Here is an 11,121-nt window from a genome sequence, read left to right as displayed (position 1 = left end):
TTTTGAAGCCAAGTTGGTGGAGGAGACGGCAATCAAAGGCTTGTGTTCGAATCCTGCTTGCTGGTTTCCCAGAAGAGGCACTTGATCTTTCTGAGAGCAGGAGGCTGAACCAGGTGGGCCCCCTTTGGCCTGATCCCATACTCGGGACTACTCTGCTGTTTGTGTGGAACCTGCAGGACCAGGGGCAGTCTATCTGGACCCCTAGGTTCTGAGGCTTAGTTGGCCAAGGCAAGAAGAGGATGCTGGACCTGAGGAGCCGCTGGCCTGATGCAGCACAGCCTTTCTTATGTTCCCCTCTCCCCATTAACGCTGCCCTGAGCCCCTCCAGGCAGAGCTTCCTTCTCCCTCCTGACACCCAAGGGTGACACTGGACATGGTAGGGGGCAAAGCAGAGTCTCCCCCCCCCCAACCCAGGGGGAACATGCAGCCAGCCCCCTGTTCTGGCTGCCCCTCCACTGGGGCCCTGTGAAGGAGGGGAGGGAGCCCCCCTGGCCAGCCACGGGCACAGAGAATGGGGCTGGGGGGGGGTCATGGGACAGACGAGAGAAAGAGAGAGAAAGAGAAGAAGAGCTTTATAGGAGTCATAAAAGAGTCACATGGGTGAGACTGGTGTCTTGAGTCCTCCAGGGCTACTCAGGGCCCCCACTAGTTGGTGCTGGGGGGGGGGAAGAGGAAGAGGGGGGAAACCAGGCCAGCCCCCCTCCCCGCCCCAATATCCCAAATGGTCCCGTGAGGATTGCAGCACCAGCAGTTCCAGCAGGGCGACTGCTGGGGGGCGGGGAGGCTGCATGCACCCCCCACCCTTTGGCCACACCAGGCACACACAAACGCCGGCCCCTTATGGGGGGCAGAAATCCGTGAAGTAGGGGTGCTGGAGGGCATCCTCTGCCGAGATGCGGTGCACCGGGTTGCACTTCAGCAGGTTCTGCGAAGGCAAAAAAGGGAGAGCTCACAGTCATGGGACCCCCAAGAGTCATCCAGTCCAGCCCCCTGCAATGCAGGAATCTCGGCTGAAGAATCCCCAACGGACGGCCACCCAACCTCTGTGGGAAGCCCTAGATTGAAGGAGAGGCCGCCACCCTTTGAGGAATCATAGAATCGGAAAGGGACCCCCAAAGGTCATCCAATCCAGCCCCCTCAAAGCAGGAGCTCAAGGATCCCTGATGGAGGGCCCTCTGTAGAAAAACCTCCAGGTGAACAGAGATGCCGGTGGGATAGCTGGGGGGGGGGAGACCCCTTTCCAGCCCCCTACCGGGAGCTCCCCTCATGGGTGGGGAGGGTGGGGGAGAAGCACCCACCTGGAGCAGGTCCCGTCCGGTCGTGTTCAGCTTGGGCACCACGTTGACAAGGGAAGTCGTCGCAGGGTACATGGGGTACGGCTGGGGGGTGGGGAGAGAGAGAGCGGGTGAGGTGTGCAAGGGGGGTGGTCCCCCCACCCAGGAGGGAGATGGAGCAGGGGCTCTGAGGAAGGGGAAGGGTCTTCTCACCTTGTAGTCTGGGAGTTTGGTCATCCCCGGCCACTGCTCCTCGGTCGGAGTCCCCAGCAGCGTGGAGGGAGAGTTAAGGACCCCCGTCCTGACTGAAGGAGGCGGTTCCCTTCCCAACTGGAAGACCCCTCTGCGTCTCCCCCCCCCCACCCGAAATGGAGCAGTCAGCCAACTCAGCCATGTGCCCCTCCCAACACCCCCATAGAATCCCAGAATCATAGAGCTGGAAGGGCTCCAGCGGTCATCTAGTCCAACCCGCTGCGATGCAGGAACCTCAGCACAAAGTCCTGCGTGTCCAGAACTCTGCACTTGCTCAATGGAAAGGAAGAGGGGCGGGGCTTCTGCTTGACACCCGTCCAAGATGGGAGGAGGCTGCAGGGGGTTGGACTAGATGACCCTCAGAGATGCTTCCAACTCCACGATTCTGCAAAACCCTCCCCTGCTCACTCCGCAGCCAAGAAACAGGCGCCCAGGGCAAGAGTTTTGGATCCACACCTTCAACCCCCCCCCCACCCCAACAGAGCCACAGGTAGCTGGCTGGCCAATCACAGCTTTGCTGGGCTTTCCCGTTTCTTTTCTTTTCCCTCGTAGCCGAGTAAGATTGTCTTCCATGAACACGGTTTTAACAATGAGTCCGTAGGTGACGGTGGAGGCCAATTCTGGATCCACATGTCCTTCCACAGTGGGGACATTGGTTTCCGGGCGGGAGTTGATCCCGGTGAGGGTTTGCCAAGTGTGCCTTCCTCTTAGCACGTTTCTCCTTTGCGTCCTGAGTTCGAGTGTCTTCAAAGCCCATGACACCTTTGGTAAAGGCTGTTCTCCAGTTGGAGCGCTCGCAGGCCAGTGTTCCCTAGTTGTCGGTGTTTATACTACATTATTTAAAATTTGTCTTCAGGGAGTCTAAACGTCTTTTGTTGACCACCAGCATCACGCTTTCCATTTTTAAGTTCCTAACAGTTGCTTTGGAAGATGAAAATCAGGCATCCACACAACACGACCAGTCCAACAAAGTTGATGTTGGAGAATCATTGCTTCAACGCTGGTGATCTTTGCTTCTTCCAGGACACTGGCATTAGTTTGCCTGTCTTCCCAAGTGAATGTGTAAAAATGTTCAGAGACACGCCTGATGCAATCTTTCAAGCAGTTGGAGATGGCGTTTATACCTGGTCCATGTTTCACAAGTAAGGTTGGTAGTACAACAGCTTTGTAAACAAGCATTTGGGTTTCTCTGCCAATGTCCCGGTCTTCGAACACTCTGCACTTCAGTCGGGAGAAAGCTGCACTCAGAGCTCAGGTGATGCTGGATTTCGGCATCCATGTCAGCCCTTGTGGAAAGGTATCTGCCCAGGTAGGAGAAGTGATTGATATTTTCCAGCGTTACACCACTGAGTTGGATTTGTGGCGCTGCAGAGGGGGTATTTTGTACTTCTTGGTGTAGCGCTTTGGTTTTTTGGATGTTGAGTGATAGGCCAAGCTTTTCGTAAGCTTCTGTGAAGATATTTAGGATGGTTTGGAGGTCATGCTCTGAGTGTGCACACACTACGTTGTCCTCTGCATACTGAAGCTCCAGGACGGAAGTTACGGTCACCTTCCTCTTTGCTTTCAGCCTGCTCAGATTGAAGAGCTTTCCATCTGTTCCATATACTGTATGATTTCTACTCCGGTGGGGAATTTCTCTAATCATAGAATCACAGAGTTGGAAGGGATCCCCAGGGGTCATCTAGTCCAACCCCCTGCAATTCAGTCCCGACTGGCCTCCCCCCACCCCCTTGCAATGCCAAGCGCCAAGGATATCGGAAGATCCGCTTCAGCTGGTCATCCACGTCATTTCCTGGGAAGAGGGGGCGCCCAGCGTTGGCCAGCTCTGGAGAGAGAGAGAGAGGAAGAGGTCAGTGGCACCCCAGAGCCCCTGCCAACCCCCCATTGCCCACCTCCAGTGCCAAAGCACCCCCCTTACCTGCAAAGATGCAGCCAGCAGACCACATGTCTATGGAGGTGGAGTAGAGTTTGGCCCCGAAGAGGACGTCCGGGGGGCGGTACCAGAGCGTCACCACCTGTGGGGCAGCAGGGAGAATCATAGAGTTGAAAGGGACCCCCAAGGGGCATCTAGTCCAACCCCCTGCAATTTAGGAATCAGGGTTGGAAGGAAAATCAGAGAAGACTGGGGACTGGGAGCGGCCGCCGACACCACATAACACCGGTCTTGAAAGACCTACATTGGCTCCCAGTACTTTTCCGGGCACAATTGAAAGTGTTGGTGCTGACCTTGAAAGCCCTAAACAGCCTCAAAGGCCCAGTATACCTGAAGGAGTGTCTCCACCCGAATCGCTCAGCCCGGACACTGAGGTCCAGCTCCGAGGGCCTTCTGGAGGTTCCCTCCCTGTGAGAAGCGAGGTTACAGGGAACCAGGCAGAGGGCCTTCTCGGTGGTGGCGCCCGCCCTATGGAACACCCTCCCATCAGATGTCAAGGAAATAAACAGCTACCAGACTTTTAGAAGACATCTGAAGGCAGCCCTGTTTAGGGAAACTTAATATCTAAGGTCTATTGCATTTTAATATTTTGTAGGAATCCGTCCAGAGTGGCTGGGGAAACCCAGCCAGATGGGTGGGGTATGAATAATAAATTTATTATTATTATTATTATTATTATTATTATTATTATTATTATTCTGCAGGTTGATTGGTTTCTGCAGGCTGGGCTGGGGAAGAAAGACCAGAGCCATACCTTCCAACATTTCTCTGATGAAAATAGGGACGTCCCATTCCATAATGATAATTTTACTATTTATACCCCACACTCTGATCGTCTTCCAACATATATAAAAACATAGTAAAATACTAAACATTAAATAAATTTCCCTATACAGGATTGCGTTCAGATGGCTTGGGGGTCAGATAACTCAACCCCCTCCAACATTTCTCCAATGAAAACATGGGCGTCCTAAGGAATAGTGGGACATTCTGGGATCAAATCAGAAACTGGGACAGCTTCTCTAAATCAGGAATGTCCCTGGAAAAGAGGGACTCTTGGAGGGTTTCCGGAGTGAGTGGCCCAGAGGAGGGGCGAGGGAAGGGGGCAGGTCACGCAGTTCCCTGTGCCAACGGACGGGCACTGCCCACCCAGCCCTGCTCCTCACCTCGGCCGAGTAGCAGCGCACGGGGATCCCAAAAGCCCTCGCCAGCCCAAAGTCTGCCAGCTTCAGCTCCCCGTTCTGTGGGCAAAGGCAGGTGGTCAGCGGAGGAGGAAGAGCCAGCCCAGGGGCAACATTGTCCCCCATGCATGCCACAGGGAAGGAAGGGGAAATCCCAAGGGCATCCACACCGATGGGGCCTGAATGCACCAAATGTTCCCTAGACCTGGAGACTCCCTGGGGACTCCCTTGCAGCTTGACCCCCCCCCCATGCTGTGACACCCCCCTAAATCAAGTGGGATCGTGGGCAGATCTTGCCCCTTCACTGCTCATCCCAAACCTCCTATTTTTAATGAACACATTGGAAAGCACCAGCCCTGGGACTTTTTACCTCCCTCCCTTGGGAGAAGTGCCTGTTTGCCCCCCCCTCGTGTTTTTCAGAGTGGGAAGGCACCCCAGGGGTCATCTAACCCAACCCCCTGCCATGCAGGGAACACAGCTCAGGTGACAACCCATAATAAGCAGACCAAGGGAGCCTTTGGCAAGGGACTCACTCAGAAACCTTTGGGAAGTCCAAGGGCAAAGCCCCTCCCAGGTCTCCCCCCCCCATCTTTGGAAAGGTGAAATAGGCAGGCCTTCCCTGTGCAGGAGCCACGCTGGGTCTTGCCCCCCTAAACTCCCCCCGCCTGCCTGATGTGGCCCCCCAACACTCACCCGGTTGATCAGGAGGTTCTGGGGCTTGAGGTCCCTGTGCAGGACATTCCGGCTGTGGCAGAACCCCAAACCTTTGAGCAGCTGGTACATGAAGGACTGCGGAGAGAGGAGGGGAGGCTGGCATGAGGACCCCAAGCCTGGCCATGGGAGGATGGGCAGAGCACCAGCTGCCCCCCCACACAATGACGTCTGTCCCCACCCCTCCACCCAGCCCCTCGCCAGGGCCACCCTTGTCCTCACCTTAACAATCTCGGGGTCCAGGTCCCCATTGCAGCTGTCAAAGTACTTCTTCAGATCCTGGGGGGAGCGGAAAGCAGGAGGGGGAGGCAGGGGGTCAGCAGCAGGACCAGGAGACCCCCAAACAGGCTGGTCTCCCAGGAAGAGGCACCCCCAAATTTTCAGGATGCAGAGGGGACCCCCAGATGCCCAGGCCCCGCTCCCCTTGCTCCCTCTCTCTCCCCACACAGGAGAACCGAGGGAGAGCCCCGCAGAATCCTGTCCTCTGCTCCGGCTTTCCTGGGGGGGGGGGCATCTGGCCGGCCCCTGTGGAACAGGAGGCTGGGCTAGAGGGGTCTCCCTTGGGACTGAGCCAGCACTGCAGGGCTCATCCTGCACCATCTGAGCACAGCCACCCGCTGGCTGCCTCCCTCCCTTACCTGGTCACAGAACTCAAAGACCAGAGTGAGCTTCTTGTCACTGTGGAGGACGTCGTGCAACCTGCGGGGAGGGGGGGGAGGGAGAGAAAAAAACAGGGGCTCCAGAGAATGGGGCAAGCTTGGCCCACTCACTTCCTCTCAGCCTAACCTACCTCACAGGATTGTTGTGGGGGTTAAACGAGGAGGGGGAGAACCACAGACACCACCTTCAGCTCCTTGGATGAAGAGGGTGGGGAATAAATGCAGGGTGGGGGACACCTGGCTTACCACCTGTGAAAAGGATCTAGGGGTCTTGGTGGACCACAAGCTTAACATGAGTCCATAGTGTGATGCAGCAGCAAAACAAACCCCACCCTAATGCTATTCTGGGCTGCATCCACAGAAGTCTAGTGTCCAGATCAAGGGAAGTCATAGTCCGGCTCTCTTCTGCCTTGGTCAGACAAACCCCTGGAATCCTGTGTCCAGTTCTGGGAGCCACAATTTAAGAAGGATGTTGACAAGCTGGAAGGTGTGAGGAGGAGGGCAAGCAGGACGATCAAGGGTCTGGAAACTAAGCCTTATGAGGAGCAGTTGAAGGAGCTAAGGATGTTTAGCCTGGAAAAGAGGAGACTGAGAGGAGATCTGAGAGCCATCTTCAAAGATCTCAAGGGCTGTCACATGGAAGATGGAACAAACTTGTTTTCTCCTGCTCTGGAGGGTAGGACTTGAACCCATGGCTTCAAGTTGCAGGAAAGGAGATTCTGACTAGACATGGGAAAACTTTCTGAACAGAGCCGTCTGACAGGGGAACGGTCTCCCTCGGGCGGGGGGGACGGGACTCTCCTTCCTTGGAGGTTTCTAAGCGGAGGTTGGAGGGCCACCTGTCCTCATGGATGCTTCAGCCGAGATCCCTGCCTTGCAGGGGGTGAGCTAGATGACGCCTGGAGTCCCTTCCAACTCTACAATTCAGTGCTTCCCTTTGTGACTGGCGTAAATGACACAGGCAGGATTCCATGTGGGATCTATGTGGGAAATGACAGCTCAACCCCTCTAAGAAAGGCAGCCGGGGTCTCAGGCCCCAGAGTTGAGTCAGCCCTGGAAGCTGAGGCCCCTTTGCTCTCAGACCCAAAATGAGGGAGCACACCCCCCCACCCCGCCACAGAGCACCCCGTGGTGTGGATTCTTTCAGAGCCAGTGTGGTGCAGTGGTTAGAGCATTTTACTGGGACACCAGCGGTCAAGTGTCCTCGCTCGGCCACTGGGTCACTTGGGGGGGGGGCAGCCCTTGTCTCTCCGACTAACCTACCTCGCAGGGTTGTTTTGGGGATTAAATGAGCAGGAGATCCATTTGCACCACCTTGAGCTTCTCGGAGAGGAAAAGGAGGCCTTTAAGTGCAAGGAAGAAGCTCTGAAACGCCCCCCCCGCCCTTCTCCACCCCACAATGTGTCCCAGAGCTGAGCCTCACCTGACGATGTTCTTGTGCTTCAACTCCTTCAAGAGGCAGATCTCCCGCAGGGCAGAGCTGGGGACCCCCTGAAAGAGGAGGAGGGAGGGAGGGAGGGAGGGGAAAGCGTCACGGGGGGGGGCACTGCTGGCCTCAACCCCCACCCCACCCCCGGATTCATTCACAATGGGCAGGCAAGGGGGGGAGGAGAGAAAGGATCCCCTGCTAAGGAACATCTCACTTCCCTTTCCTATGGCTCTCAACCAAGGGAGCTTGGGAACTAACAAGGGAACTGGGAACAATTCACAGAAACCTGGGAGGGCGAGGGAGGCTGCTCTGCCAAGTGCAATGCAGGGAGCATGTGTGTGTGTGTGAGGGGGGGGGTCCCCTGTCAAACAGCAGCAGGCTCCGCCCCCAGCCCCACCCCCAACATCCTTTCTGCTGAGCATTTAGGATGCTGTTGGGGTGCTCAAACGTGACCCCCCCCCCAAGCCCAGTGCTGTTTGCTCCTGCAAATATTCCGGGGTTCTGCTTCCTTTCCAGTCAAGGAACTTCCTGCAACTTCCTGCTGGGATCCTGCCACTTTCCTTGCTGCAAATGCTCCGTTTTATTCTCCCTTGCCTCCCCCCCGCCCCCCGCTTTCATTGGGCCAAGGGGCAAAGCATCACCGAACCACCAGCAAAGCAGAAGAATGTGCGGACAGCCCAGGACAAACCCACCGCCGAGGCACTATTATTGCAGAATGGAGCTTGCCGGAAAACACCATCCTGGAGATGTATGCAAAAGGAGTGTGGGGCCGCTGGCCTGAAGGTGCTTTGCCCCCGCTCAGCACCACACTCTCCTGTCTTAGGGGGAAGAGCAGCTGCTTGGAGTGCAGAAGGACCGAGGCGCCATCCCCACCGGCAGCATCTGCAAGAAGGGCGGAGAGCATCCCCTGCCCAAAGAGGCTGCGGGACTACAACTCCCACAATCCCTCGCCCTTGACCAGGCGGGCCGGGGATGATGGGAGCTGTAGTCCCGGCTTGCCAAGGGCGGCGCAGGCGAGTCGGAGCCGGGGGTCCCGGGGGTCCCGCACCTCGTCGTCGTCATCCAGCCGCACCCTCTTCAGCGCCACGATCTCGTGCGTCTCCCGGTTCTTGGCCTTGAACACCGTCCCGTAGGTGCCTTTTGGGGGGGGGGTGGAGGGGAAACACAAAAGGGGCTCGCTGATTCCTTGGGCAGCCTCAGGCCAAGCGCTTTGCAGGGGCTCCCCGACCCCAGGCCTGCAGAGGAGCCCCCCGGGACCAGGACGGGGGCGCAGCTGCCGCGCATTTCTGCCGCTGAACCCCCTCCCTCCGCGGCCAGCCTGCACCAGACCCCCCCAATTTCCTCCTGGTCCCCCCCCGGGGGGGATTGCATGCATGCCGAAGCCGCCACCCCCATGCACAAAGCAGCCCTCTCCTCGCCCAACCCGGCACCAGCAGCACAAACAGGGAGAGAGAAGCAGCCCCCCCCCGCCCGCCCCCACCCAAACCTCCCTACGAGAAGCCCCCAGCATCGCCATCTCCTGCTCCCGGTTGCACGCCCCCCCCCCTTCCCGTTGCATGCATGCATCCTCCCTCCCGGTTGCACGCCTCCCCCCCCCCCGCTCACCCTCTCCGATCTTCTCCAGCTTCTCGTATTTCTGCATGGCTCTCTGTCTGGGACCCCGGCGGGGCTGGAGGCAGCCGCCCTCCTTCCTCTCCGGGCCGGGCTGGGACTACAGCTCCCAGAATCCCCCCCGCGCTCGCTCGCGCGCGCCTCCCCGCTCGTGCCCGCAGACTGCAGTTCCCGGATGGCGCCGCTCCGTGCGCAAGAGCGCGTGCAGACAGGCGCGCCCGGGGCTGGAGGGGGCGCGTCTCTGTTCCCGGCCTGTCGGCAGCCAAGCAAACACCCCCGCGAGAAGAATCACAGAAGTACAGGCTTGGAAGGGACCCCCGAGGGTCATCTAGTCCAACCCGCTCCTTGGCCAGCAGGAGGAGGCAAGCGCAAGAGCGGCGACTGTGGCTGAGGAGCGGGTGCGCGAGCGAGTGCCTCTAGGCGTGTGCAAAGTGCCTTCGTGTGGCTGCTGGTCTGCTTTTCCCTGCGCAAACCTGGACAGCCTTGCCCAACCTGGCGCCCTCCACCTGCTTCAGATTCCCAGCTCCAGGCAGCCCGGCTGGCTGGTGGTCAGGGATGCCGATGGAGGCTGTAGTCCAGCTACCAGGAGGGCACCTGGCTCCCCACCCGCTGGGCCAGCGGTGATCAAGGGGTGGGTGAAAAGGCTCTGCACTCTGCACGTGCTCCGGAGCGGCCCTTCGCTGTGCCTTGGCATTGTAATTTTTTTCTGGGTTTAAGCGTTTGGCCTTTCCGCCGGGATTCCAGGTAGGGGGAAGCTGCCAGCTCAGCCGGGGCAGGTGTTTCCTGGGACAGGTGAGTGGATGATGAGGGTCCTTCTTGTCCCTCTCCAAACATCCTCAGCCGCCTGCCCTTGGCACACACCCCCCCCCATCCTGTTCGCGCCCAACTGAACTGCGCTCGCACGCAGCTTAACCACCTCTGCTTGTCACCCAGGGCAGGTTGGCACGAGGAGCTGCTGCTGGGATGTAATCTGAGGTTCTTTCATGGATTCTTACTGTCGTTGGCATAATTTGATGCCAAAGGATGCTGGCCTGGTTGAAGGTCCTTATCTTGACCCAGCCAGGAGGGTCCCCCAAAATGAATCCCCTCCTCTGGGAGGGCGCACGGCTTGGCAAGGGTTAAGAGGAACGGAGGTGCCTTCCTAGAGGGGACAGGAAGTCGTGGCTGGAGGGGCAGGTCCTCCAAAGCCCCTCCCTCCCTGCCAAGTGCCTTTTTGCAAGGGGGCGGCGGGGTGGGGTTGTCTCGTCTGCAAAGGAGGCGCCTCCTGGGATCCGGTGAGTCTTCTCTCTGCTCCCACTTTGGGTGCATTGGGGAGAAGGGAGGGGGGTCCCAGGGGAAGATGCATGGCGGGGGGGGGGCGTGCATCTCATGCATGGGGTGACCCCCAAGTCAGGGAGCGGGAGATCTGCCAGCCTCGTCTTCCTGGGAATCGAGAAGACCCATTCAGAAATAAGGCATCTGTCACATTTATGAACGGCATTTGAAGATGGAGAGAAACAGCTAGACATAAAATATAAGCAAGAATAAAAACAACCTATGCAGTCAATCGAGAAAGGCTGTTGGAAGATGGAGGGCGGAGAACAGAAAGAGCTTCCTCCTTTAGGGCAGAGTTAAACCTTTGGAGTGAGAGATTTCACTTTCTTGGGTTTTCTTGGAAAGCAGTGAGAGATTTCACTTTCTTGGGCTCCATGATCACTGCAGATGGTGACAGCAGTCACGAAATTAGAAGACGCCTGCTTCTTGGGAGAAAAGCAATGACAAACCTAGGCAGCATCTTAAAAAGCAAAGACATCACCTTGCCAACAAAGGTCCGTATAGTTAAACCTATGGTTTTCCGAGTAGTAATGTACGGAAGTGAAAGCTGGACCATAAAGAAGGCTGATCGCCGAAGAATTGATGCTTTTGAATTGTGGTGCTGGAGGAGACTCTGGAGAGTCCCATGGACTGCAAGAAGATCAAACCTATCCATCCTTAAAGAAATCGGCCCTGAGTGCTCACTAGAAGGACAGATCCTGAAGTTGAGGCTCCAGTACTTTGGCCACCTCATGAGAAGAGAAGAATCCCTGGGAAA

At 57.3% G+C, this 11,121-nt stretch overlaps 1 protein-coding gene across 1 annotated transcript; it reads right to left on the bottom strand.

The window, feature by feature from the left end:
* Positions 1-558: 558 nt before the first annotated feature.
* CDK5 (cyclin dependent kinase 5) lies at positions 559-9,178 on the bottom strand. The gene is made up of 12 exons (XM_033165843.1): positions 9,045-9,178; positions 8,488-8,576; positions 7,434-7,501; positions 5,990-6,050; positions 5,574-5,630; positions 5,334-5,429; positions 4,626-4,700; positions 3,445-3,541; positions 3,282-3,351; positions 1,488-1,548; positions 1,299-1,379; positions 559-925 (listed from the first exon to the last, which is right to left on the bottom strand). Exons 1-12 carry the CDS (start codon positions 9,079-9,081, stop codon positions 839-841), a joined length of 879 nt encoding a protein of 292 aa, XP_033021734.1. The 5' UTR covers positions 9,082-9,178; the 3' UTR covers positions 559-838.
* Between the last annotated feature and the right edge of the window lie 1,943 nt (positions 9,179-11,121).

The sequence above is a fragment of the Lacerta agilis genome, chromosome 12 (assembly GCF_009819535.1).
Source record: "Lacerta agilis isolate rLacAgi1 chromosome 12, rLacAgi1.pri, whole genome shotgun sequence".
NCBI classification, from domain to species: Eukaryota; Metazoa; Chordata; class Lepidosauria; order Squamata; family Lacertidae; genus Lacerta; species Lacerta agilis.
The sequence above is the reverse complement of the archived record's forward strand: the minus strand, read 5'-3'. Positions and strand labels throughout refer to the sequence as shown.

What these genes read in the sequence shown, in the direction of transcription:
- CDK5 (XM_033165843.1), bottom strand. Translation starts at nt 9,081, where the DNA reads ATGCAGAAATACGAGAAGCTGGAGAAGATCGGAGAGG. An exon ending in AAGCACAAGAACATCGTCAG is followed by an intron (nt 6,051 to 7,433) that starts GTGAGGCTCAGC and finishes CCCTCCCCGCAG; the next exon opens with GTTGCACGACGTCCTCCACA. An exon ending in TCTTTGAGTTCTGTGACCAG is followed by an intron (nt 5,631 to 5,989) that starts GTAAGGGAGGGA and finishes CGCTCCCCCCAG; the next exon opens with GATCTGAAGAAGTACTTTGA.